The 25,770-nt window shown below is 36.9% G+C and overlaps 4 protein-coding genes across 5 annotated transcripts; 2 read left to right on the top strand and 2 right to left on the bottom strand.

The window, feature by feature from the left end:
• The first annotated feature begins 1,577 nt into the window (after positions 1 to 1,577).
• Positions 1,578 to 2,903, top strand: LOC103427145 (protein GRAVITROPIC IN THE LIGHT 1-like). Its single transcript, XM_029099582.2, has one exon. The coding sequence runs from the start codon at positions 1,578 to 1,580 to the stop codon at positions 2,901 to 2,903; it is 1,326 nt and encodes a 441-aa protein (XP_028955415.2).
• A 448-nt stretch (positions 2,904 to 3,351) lies between these two features.
• Positions 3,352 to 4,045, bottom strand: LOC103418153 (transcription repressor OFP17-like). Its single transcript, XM_008356299.4, has one exon. It carries the CDS (start codon positions 4,028 to 4,030, stop codon positions 3,464 to 3,466), a length of 567 nt encoding a protein of 188 aa, XP_008354521.2. The 5' UTR covers positions 4,031 to 4,045; the 3' UTR covers positions 3,352 to 3,463.
• Positions 4,046 to 8,424: 4,379 nt separating this feature from the next.
• On the top strand, positions 8,425 to 9,795 carry LOC103418164 (transcription repressor OFP4). The gene has a single exon (XM_008356308.4). The coding sequence runs from the start codon at positions 8,567 to 8,569 to the stop codon at positions 9,716 to 9,718; it is 1,152 nt and encodes a 383-aa protein (XP_008354530.3). The 5' UTR covers positions 8,425 to 8,566; the 3' UTR covers positions 9,719 to 9,795.
• Positions 9,796 to 19,811: 10,016 nt separating this feature from the next.
• Positions 19,812 to 25,387, bottom strand: LOC103418174 (probable serine/threonine-protein kinase WNK4). Of its 2 annotated transcripts, none has more exons than XM_008356318.4 (7): positions 24,562 to 25,387; positions 22,573 to 22,838; positions 22,071 to 22,294; positions 21,831 to 21,988; positions 21,444 to 21,753; positions 21,035 to 21,352; positions 19,812 to 20,559 (listed from the first exon to the last, which is right to left on the bottom strand). In XM_008356318.4, exons 1-7 carry the CDS (start codon positions 24,619 to 24,621, stop codon positions 20,138 to 20,140), a joined length of 1,758 nt encoding a protein of 585 aa, XP_008354540.3. In that variant the 5' UTR covers positions 24,622 to 25,387; the 3' UTR covers positions 19,812 to 20,137. The 2 variants fall into 2 exon arrangements, with proteins under 2 accessions (XP_008354540.3, XP_017182763.3); XM_017327274.3 differs by having other exon boundaries at positions 22,695 to 22,838; positions 24,562 to 25,285.
• Between the last annotated feature and the right edge of the window lie 383 nt (positions 25,388 to 25,770).

The following is a 25,770-nucleotide window of genomic DNA, read 5'->3' as shown; positions in this document are numbered from 1 at the left end:
GGATGTCATATGAATCTATTCTTTTTCTTAGTCAAATGATAGATTTGTTAAATTAAATGTTAAATTTATCAAATGAATTCATCCTTCAATTGACCAATTTTTTGATCTAGAGAACTCGCACAACCAATTGCTTTTTTTAGCGATTTGTTTTGTGTGGGATCTGTTTTTAGGAACAAATAAGTTATTTTTAAACCAAACTAAATAGTAAATAGCTTGATTTGGTATGATTGTTGCTCGTTTTTTTCTTTTGAAGGGGAGAATTAAGAAAATCGTATTTATGGTAGCTTTTTAGGGTTTTCTCACTTAAATGTTTAACGTGATGTTACTGTTTCATAAAAAAATTATAGAAAAGGGCTAAGAATTTTTTTTAAAGTGAGATTTCTCTATAAACTTTCTAGCTCTCTACCATCTTACATTTTAACATTAATTCGTCTCTTAACATTATAAAACATTATGCTAAAAACATTACATTGATCAATGATAACCAATTAGTGTTCCTGCACACAAAAATTTCTCTCCAGTCTCCACACACGGATCCATTCTCCAAACGACACCGTGTCGTGTTATGTACATCGTGTCTTCTTATTTCATTGTGATCACATATTCCACACCGTGCTTTCAACGGTCAAGATTCAAACTGGGAATCCAAAACCAGCAGTAAACTTACGGAGCAGACCTTGGGATGCGCGTCGACGCTGCGAGTCTCTCTGACACAGAAGTTAAAAGAAACTCGCGTGAGGTCCTCTTTTTTTTTTTTTTTACAATTAACTTTTTGGTAACTACGTGCGCTTACTCTGAAAAATCCCAAATTATTAAAATGCAAAAAAAACAAACAGAAAAAGGTAAAAAATTGCAGGAATTTCAAAGCGGTGGCAGGAGGAGGAGGGGGGTTTATTCAGAAAGTAGAGATTCCCGGTCTGGGTTTTTGCACATTTTCCCATAAATATTAATAATATTAATTAAAAAAGTCTCCAAATTTTGAGCCCTCACTCACATTTTCCAAGCAGTTTCTGAAAAATTAAATTAACTTTGTCCTTGCATGAAAATCTTAAAATATGACTTACATTGGCTTCTCCACCAAACCCCGTTTTTCGCTGAGACTGGACATCGGAGAATGCAGAACAACGAGATAGCTCTTACTCAAGACGCCGTCGTTTAGCTGCTTCACTTGCTGGCTCGTAAGTTTCTTGTGAATCCCAAATGCTGTTGTTCTTGTTTTGCATGTGCCCTGCTTCTGCTGTAGAATCACTTCTGTTGATTTCTGGCTTTTGGGTTTTGTAAAAGGGCTTTTGGGTTTGTTCCTGTTGAAATTTTGGTATCTGGGTTCGGTTTGTTTTGGGGGTTTTGATCCTCAAAAGTGCTTTTGCATTTCTCCTGGCTGCTGGGGTTTTTGTTGAGTATAATATTGTGTTAGTGGTTTCTTCTAAGTCGCTGCCCAATTTGAGAGACAAGTTATATCAGATTGGTGTTTTTTTTTTTTTTTATTTTGTGGAAGCAAAAAGTGCTTTTAGTGAAATTGTTATTTGGATCTGCAGTATTAGTTTTTTATTAGGGTTTTTGAACCATTAAGGAAGGAAATGGAATTTGCTACTGCCAAACCCCTTAAACCCTCCTCAAACATATCTGAGATTGTCTCCAAGTTTGCCAAAGTTTGCAAGTTGAGATCCATTGGTGTGTTTTCGGCTGAAAACCCAGATCAGAACCAACAACCCAACAACCCCAACATTAGAAATGCACATTTGGGTGAGGATAGCAGCGATGTGACGGAGGAGACGGATTGTGATGGGGTGAAAATCCATCCCCATCCCGTGGAAGTTACGAGAACAAGCGATAAGTTTGGGGATGTGGAGTTATCCAAGTTGTTTGACATTGTTTCGGCTTTGAAATTAGCTTATGTTCAGCTTCAGCAAGCTCATTTGCCCTATAACCCAAAGAAGATTGTAGCTGCAGATGAACATTTTATGACTGAGCTTGAAGCGCTCTGCAAGATGAGGCGCGCGTATAAGGAGAAGCAATGTATGAAGCTCAAGTCTGATCCCTCTCGGTTGGATATCCTGAAGAAGAAGGTTGAACTGAATGAGAAGCTAGTGGACGAGTTGAAGTTTCAAATGGAAGTTAAGAACTCTGATATACTCTGCTTGCAGAAAGAGCTCGGTGATTTGGCTTTGGCGAATGTGGCACTAACTGAAAAGGTAAAGCAGGTAAGTTTGCAGAGGAAGAATGTAAGGGTGTGGAACATTGCAACATTTCAGGATGCTTTCAGAGCTGCTTCGAAATCCATTCATGATTTTGCGAAGCCATTAATTAGCTTGATGAAAGCTTCAGGCTGGGATTTGGATGTTGCGGCAAAGGCAGTGGAAGTGGAAGCTATGTATTCGAAAAGGGCCCACAAAAAGTATGCATTTGAAGCCTACATTGCTAAGAGAATGTTTTATGGAATGTCATTGAAATCTTGCAATGTGGATGGAATCATGAGACATGATGACCCTATCCATGCCCTGATAGAGAAACCAGATTCCGACTTTGCCAGATTCTGCGGAGAAAAGTATCTACTGGTTGTTCATCCAATGATGGAAGCTAGGTTTTTCGGGCATCTGGATCACAGGACACTTGTATTGAGCGGAAAGCATCCGAGGACTTCATTCTACCAAATATTCGCTAGAATGGCAAGATGGGTTTGGGTGTTATGCGGCACTGCAGCTTCGATAGATTCTGAAGCAAAAATGTTCGCTGTCAAAAGAGGAAGTACATTCTCTGATGTCCATATGGAGTCTGTGGAGGAAGACGGGGAAGGTGCAGCTGTGTTGGGTGAACAACAAGTGGAGTTTATGGTCATGCCGGGATTTAGAATTGGGGAAACAATTGTGAGGTCTCGGGTGTATGTTTCAAAGTCAAAAATGTAACCGTTGTTTGGAGTTTACAGTTCACTGGCTAACTGGTAATTCAGCTGAACCTAACTTCTGTTACGAAAATGTTAATAGTTAATTTAGTCGACAGAAATTATCAGAGTTTTCCAATCATAGATGGAGTTTTAAATTTCCAAATTTCAAGTTTTGATATGTTGCTTGTTCATTGCTTCTTTTGCAGTACATTGATGACATGTTTACTTGGATTGGGAATTAGAATTATTCCGATTCCTGACTTCTCATGTGTTTTACTAACGCGTATATTGGAATTATTTCGATTCATGACTTTCCCCGTGTTTGCTATCACATACGGAGTCACAAAGCTTGTGGCTCCTACCATGAAATCTGCAATCCAATACCTGAAAATCAAGATCTCATTTCCATGTTCCCTAGTTCCTCGATTCATCATCTCTCTCGTTCCAAGTAAACATGCCATTAGCGATGATTGTTTTAAAGTACACATGTCAAGATCCAATTTCCATTTCCTTCTCTCATGGTACAAAAATATATTTATGAATTGGGATTTAAATCAAAGAATTTAATTTTGCAAAATCACACTATAAACTTTCATCACTGGTAGTGGAAAACAAGTCCTTGCAAAGCTCTCCATAAAATCGCCCAACCAAATCAATGAAAACAGGGCACTTGAGGTTCTTCCAGCAATACAGAAGCTCTTCCACATCCATCAAGTCCCCGACTTGCCCTTCCTCAATGATCATCTCCACCAAATAGATCTCAAAACTCCTGCACGCATCTTGCACCTCATCGTGATCCGAAGTCGCCGCCCTTCCTCTCATAGCCTTCAAATAAGCCGGTGTGACGGGTGACGAATAATGCGTTATTCCATTCCCGTCGCCCCCTTTTTCTGAGAAGCTCTTGAGCGCTGCTAGTCTGTCCATTCTTTTCGGCTTCATGGGTGAATAGAAAGTGGATGGGAACGAAGTTAACCGACTCTTCTTCTTCGGACCCTTTTTATCCGGTTTAACTTGGGTGTAAGGTGATCGACGGAGATGAAGTGCTCTTATAAAGAAGGGTTTTTTGAGCTTGAATCTGAAGATTTGTAAGAAATTTCTGCATGGTTTGAGTAGCTTGGATCTCAAGGCAACTGATGCTTTCAACTTCATATCTAATGATTGCGATAAACTGAGTGTGATTGAAGCTAGGGATAGTGCAGGATGGTGACTTTGCTACTTCTTATTGCTTTAAGAGTTTTTATGTTGCAACAACGGTTGGTGAGAGAGAGAGAGAGAGAAAGAGACTATTAATGGGGTTCACGTTTTGGAATCAAAGTAAGTGGGATGCCATGATATTATGAAAGGAAGTAAACCCTCTTGTTTTTTTGAAAATCTTAGCATCTCTAGTGAGGTATATACATGGATGTGAAACATAAATATATTTCCTTTTTTAAAATTGATTGGAAAGCTTTCGAATGGATATTTTAAGGATTCAATTTGGGCAGGTTGGACGGGTTAGATGGTCAACCTAATTTTAACCTAATCTTCACAATTTGGATTTGAGTGGAGTTCGGGTTCATGCGGGTCAAGTTCGGATTTTAAATGAGTTTGAGCTTACGTGGGTTTGGTTTGCGTTTGCTAAACTTATCAAGTTCAATTTTAACATCTTATTTTGCATGATTTTTCAAATTTTGAATCAAACAACGTCAATATTAGTTAAAATTTTATTTATGCATCAACATCCACACAAAAATTTGATCAAACAACTTGGAGACCATTTACAATGATTCAACTAAGCAAAGTGGAAATTAAATTACAAGAAATATACAGAAGTTTCAACCAAAAAAAAATGTAAACGTCATAATATCATTCATTATCTATATCAATATTGACAATAAATTTTCAACATAATACATGCGCGAATTTGGACTAAAAAGCATCATGAATAAAGAGTAAACCTAAACGAGTTTAGTTTGGCGATAACTTGAGACCAATTGGTTGAACATCAAAACGTCTATCCTCTAATATGCATTTGGATCTCAGTTCATAGAATTCTGGGTTCAAGATATAAAGATAAGATGACTGAATTTCTTGTGAAATGTCAAAACTTTGAAAAACTAAACACACAGAAAAAAATATTCTGGCTAACAAGAGTAGGGTGCCAGTGCTAGAGGCCTAGTGTTACCATGGTCCAGTCTAGCCCAACTAGCCCAATGGGCTGAAATAATGGTCAGGTAAATTTGGACATATCAGAACTGTTAACTTAATTGAGATGGGCTATATCTGACCTATTTTACAGGCCTATGTAACAGTAACAAACGAAATAGATAAAGAAAAAAGAAAAGAAACAGGAGAATGGTTTGTCGGGAGGTGTCTCATTCTCCCCAACAGGATCATCTTCGGATTTTCAGGATATTGGGAATCTGTGAATTATATCCGTTTATCGTATATTGTGAGGTCAGTTCTCATCATGTATTGTTTGTATTAAATTTTAAATAAAAAATTTAAAATAATTTTTGACTGCACGATTTACAATGAACGGATCTCCGAGATCCTCACAAAAAGGATCTGAAGAGATCCGGATTCTCATTGTCCAAAAGTTGGGACCGTTCGTCATCATGGTCCCGTTGTTTTCTTTTTTCTTAGTCTCCGTGGAAAAATAAAAAAAAATGCTCCGAAATGAACTCGTTTTATGTGTATAAGTGTATTTGTGCTGGTTAGACGTCAACCATGAAATCTATTTACTTTGATGTTTGACATGCAATGAGTAATTTCTCTTCATACATTCATTGTACTGTTCAATAAGAGTGTGTGAACCTTTATATTTGTGTTTTTGGTAACTTGTTTATGTTCATCAGTCGTTAGTACATATGTTAGACTGTAATTTACAGTCAAGTAAGGATGACTTCTTATAATCACATTTGGTGTTTAAGATTTGAATGAAACGGATAAACAACTATATTTTTTTTGGTAAAATATAAACAACTATATTCAATGTTGAAAGTAATTCTGAATAATTTTTCAATCGAGAAGACTTGACATGAAGGAAAACTAACTTTTCCCATTTTGGGGATTATAATTCATAATGTTTATTTGTCTGTTAGGACTTGGTGTCATATCTCTGTCTTGAGTTAATGTCACTTGTCACAAAGTCTCTTTGTTCCTATTTCTTTGTCACCATCAATTTCCCAATACGCACATATCATTTTCAGCACATTTACTCTTCACGTAGGAGTCGATATCGGGTTAATTCGTAGGCCTTTTCTTTAATGTAACTATAGGAGTCCATATCAGATTTGTGACATCAATTTTTTTACACAATTTTTGACATATACATTTTTATGAGACTTACTTTATAATGTATTTCAACGATTCGAACTGTCTATTTTTTAAATCTTTCCTCAATTACAAGTTGATCGCCTTGTAGTCCCTAGTGTGTTGTAGTAGTAAAGAAGGGGTTGAAGCATTAGCTTAAACTGCGGGGAAGAAATTTTAATGCTCATATGACTTAGCTATGCATTGAACTTGGTCAACCACTAGTATGCGTGCACAAATTCTTATTGTTAGTCTATTATGAGCTCCTGCATAAATTGTCATAAAATAATCCATGGCACATTAGCAATTGAACATAACATTCTTCTAACTTCTTACATACACTCAATCAAGTTTTTAATTGTATGGTTTTAATTATATGTCACCCACCAAGCCATTCCTCCTCGTTGTTGCTTTGCTCTCCAAATTCGTATTGCCTCTAACAAGTTAAAAGAGAATTAATACAATAACAATTAACAGAATACGGTATTGCCAATAAACTCGTAACGTATCTATACATGTTTTATTATTTTACATTATGTGCGTAACTTAGTTACGATATTTCAGTATCATATAATAATTTTTTAAATTTTCTGACAGTGAAAACAATTATGCCATAACTGGTAACCAGAGGTTTTCCAGCCTTGGCCTTAAGCGCAGGTGGGCCTTGTGGAGATTAAGCACTTGGAAAAGGCATGGAATATCATCATTCGTAAAGCATGGAATTATGGGAGATACGCAGCACTTGGTAGACAAATGGGTCTTGGCTGCTAGTGAAATCATCATTAGTGTTGGCTGCTTTATGCAAACAAAAGAAGGAAGATCTAGATAAGATAAAATTTATGAGAACTTTAACGAAAAGCTTTTATACTGTTAATTTTAACAAAAAATTATATTTTTACACTAAAAAGTCAATTATAGTACTATTTACTTTACCCTTTATTTTGTTCTTATCGTTAAAACTCAAAGTTTTCAAACTCTTTTCATTAGTTTTCTCAAAATTTATTTGATTCCTAGTCTGTATTTTACACATTATGTATTGAGTTTAATTTCTAACTCTGGTAAATTATATATTGATAATTAGAGGGAGGATGATTTTTGCCTTAGTGAGTCTTCCTAATTCCTGAAAAGATGAATTATCGTGACAAAGCCACCAGTCATTTCTTTTAGAAAAAAAAAATTAGAAATTTTAAAAGAAGGGGACAACAACGCATTTGGGGTATATATGTATACAGGAGCCAGAAAGCATCAAATAAATCAAGCTCTGATATTCTTCATTGTTTATGATAAAGAGTAAAACAATATCGTACCATATATTCCATGTATAAATAATATAGAAATTAGGAATCCTTCAAGCTTAAGTTTGTACAACATAATCACAAATATTATTACTTTAAAACAACTTTAATACATAGTTTTGGTTCTTTTTAATACTTGGTTTACATTTACCAAAAAAAAAATTACTTGGTTTACGTTATTATTCAAAGGTCACTTGTAATTATCAAAAATATCATCTTTTTAATATCAGTTAGTTTTTGTTTGGCTCATGAAGTTGGAAAGAAGAGAACAGAAACAACATCCAATAAAAAAGAAAAAGAAAAAAAAAGATCGAATTACAGGTTTGTAAACACGTCTTTGAGTTCGATTTCTGGCTCTAGTAAATTACACAATCGTGGCTAGGAGGAGGTTGAAATGTCTTTAGGGGTTGAAACTTTTCGACCCCTAAAAGGGTGGACTTACGTGACGAACCCACTAGCTGGTCTTTTTTTAAATAAAAAAAGGAATTGGAGAGAAATTTTTAATTTTTAGTAAATGGGTAATTTGGCATATTTAATGGAACTCAATGCTTCAGTCTGCAGAAGATGAGGTAAAAATTTGGAATAGGTCGCTTGGTGTTTGCAAGAAATCACCATGCATAAACAGTGAACTAATTGGATATGCCAAGTAATACAAACAAACAAATTAACCCTAGTTAATTAGGGCTAAAACTTACCTTCAACTTGTTGCATGCTCTTTTTTCATTTCTTATCTCGTGGCTAAAATAGGAAGACGTAAAACCCATTGCATGAAAGTTTTTTTTTTCCCTGTTTTATTATTCATTACTTGCCACCTGTTGCTTTCTTACTAAACTTTTTATAGTACTGGTCCCTGTTTTAATATTCATTACTTGCTACCTGTTGCTTTCTTACTAAACTTTTTATAGGACTGGACCCCAATTACAACCTTCTATAGACCAAAACATTCAGCTCTTTTAACTATTTTTCCATCTTCACTTGTGCTCCTTACTCAAAACCCCCAACTCATAAGAGTGAGAGTCACACACACACACTCACACAACCAAGTGAGTCAGTGAGAGAGAGAAGGAGAGGGAGGAGCTGCCTGTTTCATTCATTGATGGGGAACTACAAGTTCAGATTTTCAGACATGATCCCAAATGCCTGGTTTTACAAACTCAAAGACATGAGAAGTAACAGAACCAAAAACCATAACACCTCTCACCACCACCATCACTCCACCAAGCAACAAAAACCAACCTCAAATAAATTTCCACCACCCCAAAAATCCCACATTTCTCAAACAAGAAGATACTCCTACTACTTGTCCACGCAACCCAACACAGAAAACAGGTATTATAATTCCCCAATCCACCCCAAAGCCTCAGACACACATTTTCCTGAAAACCCCAGAAGACTATCCACCAGAACATCCAAAAGAAAAGCAGTTTACAAGCCTTCTCCTAACAAATCTGTCTCAAAATCCTCATCAAATTGCAACTGTCATGCTGCGGTTAATTCGGTTTGGACTGATGATGAGAGCCAAAGAACTATTCAGTCTCCAGATTACTTTGGCTCTTCTAGTGAGAGTTCTAGTGAGCCTGACTTTCATGAATTAATCCCATCAGAATTTGAATGTGACCCGAAATTTGCTAACATGAAAAATGAAGGCTGTACAAGAAAAATCCATGATCAGAAGCTTGATGGGTTTGATTTTGATATGATCTCAGAGGTAGAGCTTCCTCCAATTTTGACAAAGCCAGTGAAATTTGATGAGGGAGCCAAGCTCAAGAGAAGTTCCTCAAAAGTGAAGGAAATACAAGGACAAAGGTCTCTCACTGTCAAAATTGTCAAGGAGGAAAGCATTAGGACTCAAAAGGGTAACCAAAGGAAGGTTACCCCAAATTCGGTTCGAAAGGCTTCTCTCAGTTCAACAGGCATAAGACTTAGAGGCAACTCTCCAAGACTTCGAAGCAAGAAGAAAACTCAGCCACGTGGTAGAAAGAGTGTGTCATCATCACCATCGTCGTGCTTGAAGTCGAAGAACAGGCTCCTTTCGGAGAGTTTTGCAGTTGTCAAGACCTCAGTTGATCCACAGAGAGACTTCAGGGAGTCAATGATGGAGATGATTGTGGAGAACAACATCAGGGCAGCTAAGGATTTGGAAGACCTGCTTGCTTGCTATCTCTCACTCAACTCAAATGAATATCATGATCTCATAGTCAAGGCCTTTGAGCAAATCTGGTTTGACATGGCTCACATCAAAATGTAACTTTCTTTTTTTTACTTTCTTAGATTAATTGTTAAATGCCAATGCATGTATATAATCTTAAGATGACTACTTTCTGACTTCTGGGTTTCTAAGAATATAACTTAATACCTCAATAAAGCTGCATGTATAGTTTGTTGAAAGAACTGGATTCACTGATTTTGAGGAAATATTTAACAAAAAATTTGAACTGGCAGCTCGCTAATCATGATTTAAGCTCCATCTCTAAACCACAATTTAGTGTTCTTTTATCGTTTGTATAGTGTCCACTAATAGACAATAAAGAGACCAATATGCAAAAAAAATCTGAATTAGTAACAAATTTTTAACACAATAAAGTGGATTTAAATTAAAAAAATTGTTAATTAAGCTTTTCTCTCTCAAACCGCTCCTCTCTCCCAAACCCCACCTTCAGCCACCAGCCTTTCCTCTTGGATGGGGTAAGTAGCAACCTTAACTCCTCATTTTTTTCTTCCCGAAACCTCATCTTCTTCCTTTTCTTTTTCTTTGGCCCTTGCTTTTGTAGAAAATAGAATCTTAGCAGGTAAGGAATTAGGATTTGAGAAAGAGAGGGAAATGTAGAGAGAGAAAGAATTGTGTGAAATGTATTTTCCATTAAAGTCAGAAACTGTGTACATTGAGTATTTATACATAAATATTGAGGTCAACAAATTATGTTGACTCATCACTTCCTTAACCTTCCTTAACTAGCATATAGACTAAGGTACTAATATGGTGCTTTACATCTTTGATAAGATTGTAAACCTTCATTACTCTTAACACACCCCTCAAGCTGAAGGTAGAAGAACGAACTGAAAGCTTGTCAGCCAAGGAAGCAAAACGTTCAGCAGGAAGGGTATCAGCAATCTGTGATAATGTGCCAACATGTTGGACACTAATCTGTTCCAAAAGAACTTTCTCTCGGATGAAATGGTAATCAATTTCAACATGCTTGGTGCGAGCATGAAAAACCGGATTGAAAGCTAAAGCTATAGCACTCTTGTTATCACAGAAAATGACAGGTCGTATGAGAAGAGGAAAGGAAATATCTGAAGGAATCTTGCAAATCCACGTGACTTCTGCAGCAGTATTTGCAAGTGATCGGTATTTAGCTTCAGCGGAGGACCGAGCCACTCTGTTTTGTTTCTTAGCACTCCAAGTCACTAGATTTGATCCAAAAAATACACAATATCCACTGGTAGAGCGTCTGTCAATCGGGCAGCCAGCCCAATCAGCATCAGACCAAGCTGTTAGATGTTGAGCACATTTTGTAAACCATAGACCTGAGTCAATGGTACCTTTGAGATACCATAAAATACACTTGACAGCCTGTAAATAATAGTTCTTGGGGCCTGCATGTGTTGACAGACTTAGTTAACAGCAAAGGCTAGATCCGGTCGAGTCCAGGTAAGGTATTGCAATGCACCAACAGTGAATCGGTAGGAAGTAGGGTACCAGAGTGATCCAGTTTAGAAGAACTAACTAGAGTGTTAGAGGGTTTGGCACCCAACATATTTGTTTTCTGAAGTAAATCCAAAACATACTTTGATTGATGAAGAAATAAGCATTTGGAAGACCGTTTCACTTCAATCCCCAGAAAATAGTGAATATCACAAAGGTCTTTAACAGAAAACATAGTTTGAAGCTAAGAGATAATGGTTTGACATACTAAAGAAGAGCTGCATGTGATGATTATATCATCCACATAAACCAAGATGAATGTAATAGTTGTATCTTTCTTGATGAAGAGACTAGTATCATATGCAGAAGAGGAAAACCCCAAGGAAAGGATGGCGCTATAGAAGGCTTCATACCAGGCGTGAAGAGCCTGTTTAAGACCATATAAAGATCTCTTAAGTATGCAAACATGTGTAGGTTTGGAGACATCAACAAAACTAGGGGGTTGTAGCATATAAACATCTTCTTTCAAATATCCATGTAGAAACGCATTGCTAACATCTAATTGATGTACAAACTAATCATAGTAAACTGCAATGGAGAGAAGAATCCTGATGGTTGGTTGTTTAACCACAAGACTAAAAGTCTCTGAAAAATCTAAACCTTCTTGTTGATGAAAACCTTTAGCCACTAAACGTGCTTTATATCTTTCTATAGACCCATCAGCTTTATGTTTCACTTTGAAAACCCATTTGCAACCTACAAGATTGTAAGATGGATGATGAGGTACCAGATCCCATGTACCTGTGGATTGAAGGGCCTGAAACTCAGCTTGCATTGCTGCCCTCCAAGGAGCATGTTTAGAAGCCTGGATAAGTAGTTGGTGTGGATGGAATCTTGGTGAGAGGATCCACTGATGAAGGAAGATGATGCTTAGTAGCTATGAAAACTTTAGGTTTGCAGATGCCAGACTTTGCTTTAGTAATCATAGGATGAATGTTGTGAGGTGCTGTTGGTAAAACATGTTCCTCAATACTATAATCAGTGACTGAGAAAGATGATACATACATTGATGGTGCATGGGAGATATCAGGGCTTGCAGATTCCTGAGGTTGAGAAACTGCACTGGATGAAGAGATTGGTATAGGTATGGTTACTGAAATTGGAGAATGTGCAAGATTGGAATTGGAGATTGCAGATGAACTAAGAAATTGTGATGAAGGTAAGGAAAATAACTCTCATCAAATACAACATGCCTAGAGATGTAAAGTTTCTCAATGATAGGATCAAAACACCCGTAGCCACTGTGATTTAAACTGTATCCCAGAAAAATGCACAATTTGCTCTTAGGTTCTATCTTGTGACTGGAGTAAGGTTTAAGCCATGGTTAACATGCACAACCAAACGGTTTCAATGTATGATATTTTGGTGAGGCTTGAAACAATTTTTCCCATGGACTCAATGGAGAAGTCTGTGGTGGCAACTTGTTAATGAGATAAACTGCTGTCTGAAAAGCTTCAACCCAAAATTTATGAGGTAAACCACTCTGAGAAAGTAAAGTCTTGCCCATTTCAACAACATGACGATGTTTCCTCTCAGCACACCCATTTTGTTTAGGTGTGTGAGGACAACTCAACTGATGAGTAATACCTTGAGCATTAAAGAAACCCTGAAGTTCGTTGTTTAAAAACTCACCCCCTGAATCTGATCTCAAACATTGAACTTTGGATGCAAAAAATGTTTGAACATTGAGACTAAAAGTTTTGAGAACTGAAGTAACATCCGACTTGAGAAATAAAAGATATAACCAACTGTATTTTGTGAAATCATCCACTAGTATTAAGTAGTATATGTAACCAGTACAAGAGGAAGTAGGAAAAGGTCCCCATACATCAGTATGAACCAAATGAAAAGGTTTGACTAAGATACAAGGCAACACAGAGAATGGGAGCTTAGAAGCTTTACCCATTTGACAAGTTGCACAAATTGACAATTTATTGACTGTACCAATTACAGGTAAATGATGAATGCGTAAATAGAATGTAAAACTGCATTAGAATGATGTCTAAGCCTTCTATGCCAAAGATGAATGTCAGCCTTTGCAACCATCAGCGCACGAGGATATACTATTATTCCAGAAGAACCATCAGAAGCTTTCCAATAGAATGGATAGAGACCACCTTCATTAGGGCCCTGGAAGAGCATCTTCCCAGTTCTTATATCCTTGATGTAGAATCTAAAATGATCAAATATTAGAGAGCACCAATTATCATGAACAAATTTGTACACAGACAACAAATTATGCGAAGCTTGAGGCATAAGTAGGACATATTTAAGTCTAAAATCGGTATTAGATGTGCGTATAAAAGCATGACCAATATAAGATATACACAAACCCTTACCATCACCAACAAATAGCTGCTCACTGCCAGTGTAAGGAATGGCAAAATTGAGAGAAGAAGGATCTGGAGTAACATGGTGAGAAGCACCACTGTCTGTGATCCAATAATTTGGTGTAGCCTAATATACTGCAGTCATAGCCATATGAGAGTATGCTGAAGGCATTGAAAAAGCAAATTGAGAAAGTCGACCACACTGAAGAGCTTGATGACCATGTTGATTACACAACTGCCATGGATTTGATTTCCTAGAGAAGAAATTTGATTGACTGGACTGAAATCCACTAGATCGAGATGGACCAGCACCAAGAATGCCACCATTTTGATTGGTAAAGCGATTTCCCCCAAAATTACGATTTTGATTGAATTTGGTGCGATTTTGATTACGACCTCGATAATTCCCTCGGAATCCAGAGTGGTGACCAGAAGTAGTAGAGGATTGAGCAGCAAGAGCATGAAATGGATCAAATGTATTAGACGCAATCAATCGAGTCTTACGCTTTTGAAGAGAAATTTCCTTGCTCAAAAGTAAACCATGAAGTTCATCATAAGTTATAGACTCATTTTTGGTTTCGATAGAGTCAACAAATGACTCGTAATCATCAGGGAGACCAGACAGAATATAGGCTACCAAATCAGACTCAGAGATCGGCTCACCCGTAGCAGCCAATTTATCATAAACTTCTTTAATTGAATTGAGATAATCAGTCATCGAAGAATCACCTTTTTGGATCGTCTGAATCTTAGCACGAAGACAATGAATGTGTGTACGAGAAGCTCCAGCAAAACGTTTTTCCAGAAAAAGCCAGAGAGATCTAGAATCATCCATACTAACAGTTAAAGGAAGAAGATCTTCAGAGAGAGTCGAATTGATCTAAATCATCAAGATTTGATCTCGTTCACACCAAATGTCATGTGCTGAATTAAGAACACGAAGTCCAGCAGAGTCACAAACAAATTGAGAGGGGCATACATCGGTGCCATCGATAATCCTTAAAAGCTTAAATCGCTTTAGAACTGGAAGAAATAAACTGCGCCAGGTAATGTAATTGTGACGAGTCAACTTCGTCGGAACCATACCGGTGATGTTTTGAACAATGACAGAGGCAATCGGAGCAATGAGAGGATTGGAAACCTCAACGTGATGAGCAGAAGCTGTAGTGTTTGCAGGGGAGATGAGTTGGAGGAGTTCGCCGCTGTAGCCATAGCAAATCACACAAAGAATTGAAGAAAGAATTGAGACAAGATCTGTTTGGCAGGTGAGAAAATGCAAGAAAATCAAGAACGCAGAAGCGGGAGATCAACGTCGATGGACTCCGACGATGATACCATGTAGATAATAGAATCTTAGCAGGTAAGGGATTAGGATTTGAGAGAGAGAAAGAGAGAGAGAGAGAGAGAGAGAGATGTAGAGAGAGAAAGAATTGTGTGAAATGTATTTTCCATTAAAGTTAGAAACTATGTACATTGAGTATTTATACATAAATACTGAGGTCAACAAATTATGCTGACTCATCACTTCCTTAACCTTCCTTAACTAATATATAGACTAAGGTACTAATCTGGTGCTTTACATCTTTAATAAGATTGTGAGCCTTCATTACTCCTAACAGTTTTCTGGTTATTTTGCTTTGAGCTTGTCTCATTTTCCTTGAGTTTTATCTCAATTTCTTTAAACTTTGTCTCAAGTTTGGCAATCTTGTAGCATATATGAGTTTCATGTTTTTCCCTCCCCAAATTGTTTTTCCTAGCCACGAGCTTTTGCCCTTGGTTCAGCTATTCGGCTCCTCAAGTTCTTCCTCATGGACTTCAATTAGAGGAGTGCTTTGCATTTCGATGGCTGTTAAAGTGCATCTCGCACTATTTGGTAGGATTATGGGAGCACTTTTTGTGCGGGTGGCTTGCCCGCCCTCAACTTCCGTTCATCCTTTCAGTTCGTTGGTTCTTCTTACCGGTGGCGGTGGCTTGGCAATTGCAGTGTGGCTATTTTGGTGGAAGCAGTTGATTCTCGTTTCCAGATCTAGGGTTTTCGGTTTAGGCTTTATTTTGAGCTCACTTTTGGGGCTTGTTTCCTTTACTTTCGTAATGGGTTGCACTTGTATTGTGTTGTGGATTATCTTCGGATTGTATTAGTATGTTTTATCTTTAATGGAATTAGTTGCTTGACCAAAATAAAAAATTTGTTACTAGTTCGATTTGTGCGTATTTGACTTTTTTTTTTACCACAATATTACAACACTAGACTATTAATTGTTTAAATTTAAATACAGTTTTTTTTTTTTTTTTACATATTGTAAAAGTTGAATGTGAACGTCATGAAAAATGGCACGGGGGTACAAAAGAATGGGCCTTACCATATCAGAAGAGTAACCACATATTCCTGTGTGAGAGTTTTGGCTTGGTTCTTGTCTGGATAATTTTGAGAAAAGATTGTTGTTCCCCCAGGTTTTGTTTCTGGAAACAAGCTCAAGTAGTCGGTATTAGATCATCAGTTGTAGTAGTGTAATAAAAAAGGAACGACACTGTACAAAAGTGCAGAAGCCGGATGAGAAAACTTTGCTGTATATATTATTTGTAGATATATTGAAAATTAAATTAAATGAAAGTCTTAAACAATGTGATTGTCATGGAACTGTATTTGTGAAACATTAAAGAAATTGTATTTAGTAATTTTGCTGATGGTGAATAAAACTTTGGCATGGACTCTCTTGCCATGTAACCAGTTACATGTATCATTTTTATAAAACCTAATGCGGGTCAAGAAGCGCACACATCAACAACCGTACATTGAACAAACACTTGAAAAAAAAGATAAAATGCAATAACTCTTGCCGCTCGAAGAGCAATATTTAGTATTAATATTAAGAAAAGTCCCCTAAACCTTAAATTACATAGCTTATATAGAGAAAATAACCTAGAGCCTTAGCAAGGAATAAAAACACATAAGGAAAATACTTGAGAGTTCTTGAACTTCTTATGTCTAATAGGTAATTATAAAAAATAAAGTAGATAACCTAATATATTACAATTAAAAAATGACAGCAATTAACTGAACGATACGTATCACTCAATTTGTCACGTGATAGAGAAGTCTCCAAGAATTTTTTCTCTGTCTTCTGGGTTTAGTAGCATCTCCTCTCCGGAGACTTAAAAGAGCGTGTATATTTGACTTGTAGATTTTGACACACAATTAAGCATGCATATACATATATTGTAGGGTTGATATGAATTCAACCTAATTTTCGTAGATTTGGGGCTACTGTGCTGTTTTCTTGATGACAGGAGATCGAGGACCATAGACTCTGCCCAAAATATAACAATTGCCATCGTTTCATAGCAGATAATAGGTTAATTTTTTTTAGGGTATCATCAGTTTTTGGTAATATAGGACCAGCAATGTTTCACCAAAGACTGAATGGTTATGAATCTTGGAAATAAATAGCTTCATAGATAAAAAGAAAAAGTATATATATTTTGTTGGTTGACATTTTCTTTTCATTGCGTGACTTGGAAGCATATTTATCGAAAAACAAACTTTGTGATTGATGTTGTGACTAATATAGGATTATCCTTTCCTAACATGTTTACTCGGGATCAGACCCTTTCTTCACAGGCTACACCTGCTCTTTTGTTTTAATGTAACAGTATCGGTTATTTGCGAGGTTTTTCGCTTTAACTGAATTTATTTTTTTTTTTGAGAAAAAAGTATATATTTATAAAAGTGAATTTCCTTTGAAGGCATGCATTGTGCATGTACACTACATAGTAGGTACAAACCAAACAGGAAAAAATATGAACTCACACTTGGTTTTATATCTATAGAAAATACTTGGCATGGTACCACATGTTGACTTAGTACTTCTCTGGTTATATTGAAATGAAATCAAACTATTAACCTAGCATAACCTAAAGAGCATTTCCGGCAAACTAGTCGACCCACATATGAAGTCATTAGGTTAAAACTTTCTCTACAAAAGACCCTAATTGCTAATCACTCTTAGCTGCTAGGGGCGAGAAAATGAGTTGGTCAAATATTAATTCTCTCTTTATCTTCAAAGTCTGGGTACAATGATACGTCAAACTGTAAGAACTTAATGTGAAATTTAACGGTTACAAAAATCCGTTTAATCTTTATATACAAGATTTAACTTTTGGATTTTTTACTGCTCAGTGGTATATACCAGGAGAGAGAGAGTATGTATTTTTACCAATTGCGAAGGGGACAAGGATTGTCTGCCCTCCTTATTTCCGTGCCCTCACATGCCCTACTGTTTGTGTGGTCACGGTTAAGTCACGTCAACATTTTATATTATTATTCATTTTTATCTTATTATCTCTATAAAAAACAATATAAAACGTTGACATGGCTTAACCGTGACTACACAAAATAGGAGGGCACGAAAACAAGGAGGGCAGACAATCCTTGTCCTTGCGAAGATGCAATATGTCAAGCAAACCTTACATGACAATATATCGAATTTGGACACATCCTAACATGCAAGAGCATCAACAAACAAAGAAGTACGAGTTTGAGGAAAATAAATCCAATTAGGACCGCATAGAAAATTCAGGAACGAAATCTAAGTAAAGGTCTGTCATAATCTTCTCCGGGAATAAATCCCATGACCTCACACTTGGTCGACCGTTTTTCAAAAGTAGAATACTAGATACCAGTAGAAGTTAAAGATAAACCAAAAGATCATGGGTTTGAGTAGTGAAAATAATCTTTTTGCAAAACAAAAATAAGTCTGCGTATAATAGACGTTCTTCTTTCCTCCAAACACTTTCAAAGCGAGAAACCTTATTAACTTGGGATCACCTTTTTTTAATACTAGAAGTCTAGAAGACGTTCTAAGTTCAAATTTCTCTCTCCTAATAACTTGTTGAAGAAAAAGTCTTGGTTAAAATTTTCTTTCTCGTATTTTAAGAGTTCATTTTATAGGATTCACTTCAAAGTTAAAACATGATATGGGGCAGTAAATACTTGACGATTTAACAAACAATTACAGCATGCTACCTCTAATTATTAAACATCAGTGATTTTTCCTCCATACCTCTCATCACCACAACTCATTACCAACTCCAAATTGGGTCCCTAATTATAGTTTCATGAAGAAGATCTTAATCAAATAATTTTGGAATGTAATTAATTATAAGTGCATGGCTTTATTTTACATGTGACCATCATTACAATTTTTGAAAGTGTGATTTGGTGAAGACATGGAGTTAATTAGCAAAAAATTTCAGAGTACAATGTATGACATACGCTGATGAATTCAAAGAATAGATATGTGCTTAAGAATTCAAATGGATATAAAGGATAGACGCAAACCACTTAAAAGACAATGTGCGTGTATATATTATGCAGTGATGTATAGTAGGACTCGGGAGTTAGAACTAACATGATCAAACTCTTATTCATCATCAAACCTACAAGTATGTGGTCCAATATCCTAATGAATGAGATGTTGGATTTTTATTCATGCGTCCCGACTTTAAAACTTTCATTTCTCTAAATTATTGTAATAGTTTCGAATATTTTCACTCCTTTAATAATAATAATAATAATAATAACCTACAAAAAATGTGCAAAACCAAGATTCCCGGCTAAAGGACTGTTTGGATTTCGCATAAGTCTACAGCCTTCACATATCCAAAATTAGCAAAACACATCCATCAAGGAACTTTCCTAAAGCAGCTACCTTACTTAACCCATCTTCAATAATTCCACATTATAGATACAAGCAATTTCCCAACAAGAAACAACCCATACCTAAAACACATCAGTCTGTGTTACCATGAATTAGATAGCCAGGCAAGGACTACTCATACCTACAAGTGAAGACAAGCATCCTCATACATATGGACATGGGATTCTCACTTCACCTTCATCTTATAATGCAAAGTGGCATATTTGGCACTTGCTGCCTGCTAGCTGCAAAGGGTAGGACTGAATTCCTTCCAAACAAGAGAACTTATTTACATCGAAATACTAATTGTGAACGTAGCTCATATCATGAGTTTTAACTTTTTAACATGCTATTGGTTTGGGTCACCGTCTTGATGGCATTCATATTACATAAATTCCTCAAAACTCCATTTCATAGGTACCACACCTAGAAGTTCATTTGGAAGAAAGAATACCTGATCTAGACCCAACTGTTATCCAACTATAGGTGAGGAATTTATATTTCTGTAGTTTGATCATAAGTGTTTCTCGTTAATATTATCAATTGTCTGGACTAAGCTAAATAAGATTTATTTTATGGCAAGAACTAAATGAAAAGGGCATCAATACATTAACAAACTAGCCATTTATTTATAGAAAACATATCGAAGCATAATTACAATATTAATCAATTTGCACAGAAATTTTACAACATGTCACTTGGTTATTGAAGTGGTCGACAGCTTCATTAGTACAAAGCAGTCCTTGCTTGTAGCTTCACAACTATTCCCCCACCATATCAGGGTAAACTTTCATTTCTTGTATCTCCAGATTGCGAAATAAAATTTCCACTCCTCTCTTACTTTTACTGCTGATAAGAAATGTAGAAAGTAACTGGTGTAATTTACCCTTCGCATTGCTTGTGGTTCTTGTATAACAAACAGCAGCTAATGGCTTCTACAACTTCTTTGAAACATCACAAGGCGCTTGAAACCCAATAGTTTCAACATCTCCCACCGTCTTAAACAAGCGCCTCCTATTCACCTCTTCAACCACAGACCGGTGTAGTAGTTGGCTTCTTATGTCTACTAGTGACCTATTCCTCATCAATTTACGGCTGTCCATGATCCCTTTATCTTTCGCACCAGATGCTAGTAAAGCTTTGCATCTCTCAAAGTATTTTTTCGCTATGTACTGCCCAGCATGGCTGGTTTCTTCGGGACAAAACCTTGTTGATTTGTGACATTTTGATATGGGATGTTTGTCTCCTCCTGTGGGGATCATCTTAGTGCCGTGCTCATTGCCAGAAATGAAACTTAAGTTGGAATATGTTCCTGAGTGCGAAGAGCTTTGTGAGCTGGTCTCATCAAGCAAATCATCTGCAACGGCAATCCATTTGCAATTAAAATGTAAGACTCAAAATCTCAAGATGAGGCTTGGCTTAATCCCTATGTCAGTAATTTTAGCAGGAAAATGCATCCCTAAAGGCGTTACCTAGGAATTCGAGATGATAATCAACATATTATCATGTGATTTTATGTTCTCGTCAGGTCCGTAAAGTTTCTTGACATATCTATAGGGACTTGGGATGAAGTCCATTCTTCACCAAGAATGTGGTATAAGAAATGGAACAGGGCTACAACTAGTCCCATTGATCCCTAATGGACTATAAAAAAAAGGAATGGAAAAACAAAGGAGCATTCATTTCATAGGCAATGGCCTTCCAGGAAAGACAAGCATATAGAAAAGACGGCCCTATTCATGCCCATGGACTTTTAATTCAAGCAGTAAAGGGCCAAAAATAATAGTGGGTAGTCACAGCGCTGATAACTTAGTGAGTTCTATGAGCCATACCTTGGAACCAATCGCAGGCATTTTTCATTCCGTTAATCCCATGAGAACTGATCAAGCCTGATAATGATGAGTGGGATGATGAGGAATAAGAGTGAGAAGGGTGGTGAGGTCCATCGTCGTCATCATCTTGATAATTAAATGTGTGGTAGGCTTCAGGTTTCCAATCTGGTGCCAGAGCAGATATCTCCCCTTCAATCATATTAGCAATTTCAAATGGTTCCCAATCAGTGATCTCCAATTCCTTGACCATTTCCGTCGCAACATCAAATGGTGTATCATTCAATATATCAAAAGGAAAATATATATTCCTAAGAGAACCTGCATGAGAAAAAGTTGAAGAAATGTTCAGCATTTGAATCTCTTGAGTTCACTTTAACTACAACAACAGCCAGAGGTCGTTAAATAGTACCGTCTTTATCAGCAATCTGAACTTTAAGAAAAATGGTATCATCTTCAGAATTTAGCTTCCCCGTGATTGTCATGTCAGTCCTGGTACGATAATCGCTCAATCGCAGCTTCTCCATTTCTTTGTCGTTTAAAAATGGCTTCGGGTGTCCAAGCTTTCCCAAAGGCAATGATTCATCTTTGCCACACTCGAGAAATGGATCAAGCAATAATTCTTTAGCCGATAATCTCTTTGATGCATTTACCAAGCATTTCCCTACGAATCTCTGTGCTTCCAAGTCTTCAATCCGGTAGAATGCTCCTGGAAGCTTCCCCTGAGGAAATACAGTGGCAACTGGTAAGGTTCTGTTCACTAACACATGTTAATCTTGACTTTGAAACTTCACCTTACCGCTGTCACTTTCTTGTAGATTTGTGCAGGGTTGACACACTCACTATATGGGTATTCAGATGTAAGCATCTCTAAAACACACATGCCAAATGAGTAGACATCGACTAGTTCGTTGTAATCTTCCTCATATAGTTCTGGTGCCATGAACTCCGGAGTGCCTGAAAGTATAGAGAGACAAATTATCTTATAGCGGAAATAAGTGCCAGCATTTTTGAGCTAATAATGGAGATAAACGAGTACCTATAACACTGTGAGCAGATTGGGAACCACGGAGAATTGCTGCAAGCCCTAAATCACCGATTTTGACTTGCCCAAGGTGCCCATTAACAAAGATGTTGTCACACTTAAGATCTCTATGGATCACTGGAGGATCATGTCCATGCAGATGTACAAGACCCCGAAGGATCTGGCAGGCCCAGTTCTTTATGGCTCGGATGTCTACCTGATTATATTTCTTCCTATACCTGCAATATGAAAGATAGAGAGTAGTTTATCAATACATTTAGCCAAATGCATTGAATAGGAATCCTGTTTCATGCTTAAGAATTAGTATCGAGGATAGCGGTTCAAAATCTCTTGATCAGTTGTCCTTCTCATTAACATAAATTTAATGAAGAGACGACCTTCAAGAGCAGAGGCTACAATTAGGGTCCATTGTTACATTTTCTCCATTTGGGTAGTTCAAAAGATATGCAAGTTGAGGAACTAGAGTTAGCAATACTAAAGTTGGAAAGGAGATTACTGTCTTAGCGTCCCCGATGTGAACATTTCAGTAATGAAGTTAAAAGCTTTGTGCTCAATGTCAATCCAAGAGGTGTAGAACCGAATAATGGAGTCATGGTTGAGGGTGCTGAGGAGGTGAACCTCTGAGTAGAGCCGCTGCAAATCCTCTGGTGAGCGAAGAACTTCATTAAGCTTTACCTGATTCCATGCCACCTCCATCCCAAGCAACTCATCAATTGCCTTGTACACTGTTTTCATTGCTCCTTTGCCAAGCACTTCTTCAAACTATTCAACACAAAGAAAATGCTCTCATCACTTCAAAAAGCAATCGAAAAGATTATTTCCATTTATTTATTTCCATACATAAAACCCGAACAAATTAATTGACTCAATGCGCGTAATTATAAATATACGGTTAATTGCTGTTGAATGGATAATCGCTGGTCTTACATTTATCTGCTGATTTTAATCCAATGTCCACCAATATCAGGTAACAACAAATGCTCAGGAGTCAGGAACTGACTTTTAGTTAAAGAGTACTCATCGGGGCATAATTGGATTTGAAGCTCTCATTCTAATAGTATTACAAGGTTGTCCCTTCAGAGATAATATAGCATCAAGCACAAATGTTTTAAAAGACGAAGCCGAAGCTAAGGCGTTTCATGGATAGCCCCGCCTAGGCAAAAGCCCTTCGCCTCACAGGACCTAAAATTATTAATATATAGTCTAGTTGGAGGGTATGTCGTATAGTCTAGTTGAACTTAGAGGGTATGTCATATAGTCTAGTTGACCTTGAACTTGGAGGGTATATGTCATATAGTTCAACTGAACTTGAACTTACGCAGTTTTTTTTTATAAAGAAAATGCCCAGTAGAATGCCTTAGGCGTGCCTCAATCACGTCTAGGCAAGTTTAAGCCTATTCCCGCTGGGCAGAGGCGTTTTTGTCACTGCCCCGCCTCCAAAGCCATATAGGCGCGCCTCAAGGCTCCTCATTTAAAACAGAACCTCCAGCTAGATGCTTGCTTGCATAGGCCCAGAAACCTTTTGCTTTTGTTTTACTACTAAACTAATGAAGCACCAAATTAAACAATCAAATTTAATCCCCGATTTTTTAAACTCCTAACAAGCCCCATCAATCCAAGTCCAAAGAGCTCACAGAATTTAAAACCAATATTATTGAGAGAAGAATTAGCATCTTGTATTAAATTAACAATATTTCTTAACACCAACTGTCATAAAAACTAATGGCCAATAGGTTAGACTTTAATGTCATCGGGATCACCCGGATGGCTATTACTCCTGCTTAAACTAAAGTACTTAATAATGAATTAGACAGTGACTCACCCTATAAACAAGATTGACTAAATAAACTATTTCATCTTTAAAAAGGGAACTTAAACGAAAAGCTTCCGGTACTGTTCACTACTATCTAAATTCTATAACCACAGAATTAATGTTATTCTACTTGTGACTGAAAGGTTACGGATTTGCAAAGTAAGGGTAAGACTGCGTATAGGTAGACATCCCTTCGACCCTTACAAAGCGGGTAGCCTTGATGTCTTGGAATCACCCTTCTTTGTAACTTGTGTATAAGTACATAGACACGTACGTACGTACATACATACATGCACACAGATATACATACATATATCCATAGATACATACACATACAATATAATTTTGATTACCTACTCATGGCGAGCAAGAAATCCACGCTTACCAATTTGATCAAACTTAAATATCTGATGACCTGATACTCCAAAGTTTAAGATCATTTCCATGCTTTTTCAGATAGTTCTGAAAACCCATTTAATTAAATAACTTAAAGAAACAAAAAGTAACCAACTTTAACAAAAAAAGGAACTAAAACATCATTAATTCATGAAAAATTTAAGCAAGGCGTACACTTTGAACCACAAAAACAATCGATTCCGGCAACTGGGTAACGTTGAAATTTTCAAAAAAAATTCTAGAAAACAAATTAATGGTAACATGCAAATTACATACCCGACCATATCTCGCAGTAGGATCCATTTCAACATAGCCAGCCTTGTCTGCCTTCGACATGTTCGAGGATTCCAACTAATGACTACCCAGTTCCCAAGACTTCGAAATCAGACGTTGTTTCTTTTGTTTGACGAACAAACCAGAGACAGAGCAGTTGATCACCAGAAACAAATAAAAGGGTAGCTAAATGTAATCTAAGAGGGTGTGGTGGGAAAATTAAAGGGTGTGGAAAATAAAAACTGGGAAATTTGGGAAATCAAATCCGAGGCTTTCCCTCGTGGTTTTCGTAAGAGAAGACACCAAACAAGAGCCAGAAGAGCCTCGAGTAATCAATCCTCAGCATAATCCAACCCACACAGTCCACACTCACTACCACGGCGCGTGACGCCCACTCGTACTTGTTGGCAACCATTCGTGATTTGGGTAAAAAAGATGTCAAATTTCAGAGGCAGATGGGGAGGAAGTTTGAAACTTTGAAAGGGAGAGTTGTGTTTGTGTGGAGAATTTTGGAGGAATAGTTGGTGCGGTTTTGGAAAAGGGCAGTCTGGGAAATTGCCAAAAATTTTAAGGAATCAGAGAGATTGTGGTGGAGTGGAAGATGGGGTACGAAACTTGAAGAATCTGCGGCTGAACTTTGTTGGTATCATTTGTGGGAAAGGGGAGAAATCAAATGGTACAAGCACCTTTGTGGGATTTTGTAGTTCTTGTGGGCAAAGCAATTGAGTTTTCAAGTGAATGGAGAGAAGTGGTAAAAGCTGTAAATATAGGAGAGATGCAAATACTGCACCATTAGTAGACTGAACAGGACGAGATGTGAGAGTTGGTGGTGGTGGCGGCAACTCCCTATAGGACTATTTGGGTTGTCTTATAAACGAGAATTTTTAATATGTCGGAAATATAGTTAGGTTAACAAAATGTTATAATATAAGTGATTAAAAATATTTTTTAAACCTTTAATTATTTGTATTATTATATTTGGTATATCTAACCGTGTTATGTGGACACAGAAAAAAATTCTTGGTTTATTGTGTCAAATGATTTGGCTTTTTTAGCATTCTGTAGGTTGGAATGTTGGAATTCCGTTTGGTAATGTTTAATGTGATCATCATTTTATATCATTATATAGTTGACTATGAACCTATTGACTTTTTTTTTTAAAAAGAAAAAATTCAATAATAAATAGGAGGAACGGTTTGGCTCCTAAACTAA

This window comes from Malus domestica, chromosome 03, assembly GCF_042453785.1.
Source record: "Malus domestica chromosome 03, GDT2T_hap1".
NCBI lineage: Eukaryota > Viridiplantae > Streptophyta > Magnoliopsida > Rosales > Rosaceae > Malus > Malus domestica.
This window is presented reverse-complemented; position numbering and strand designations above follow the sequence as displayed.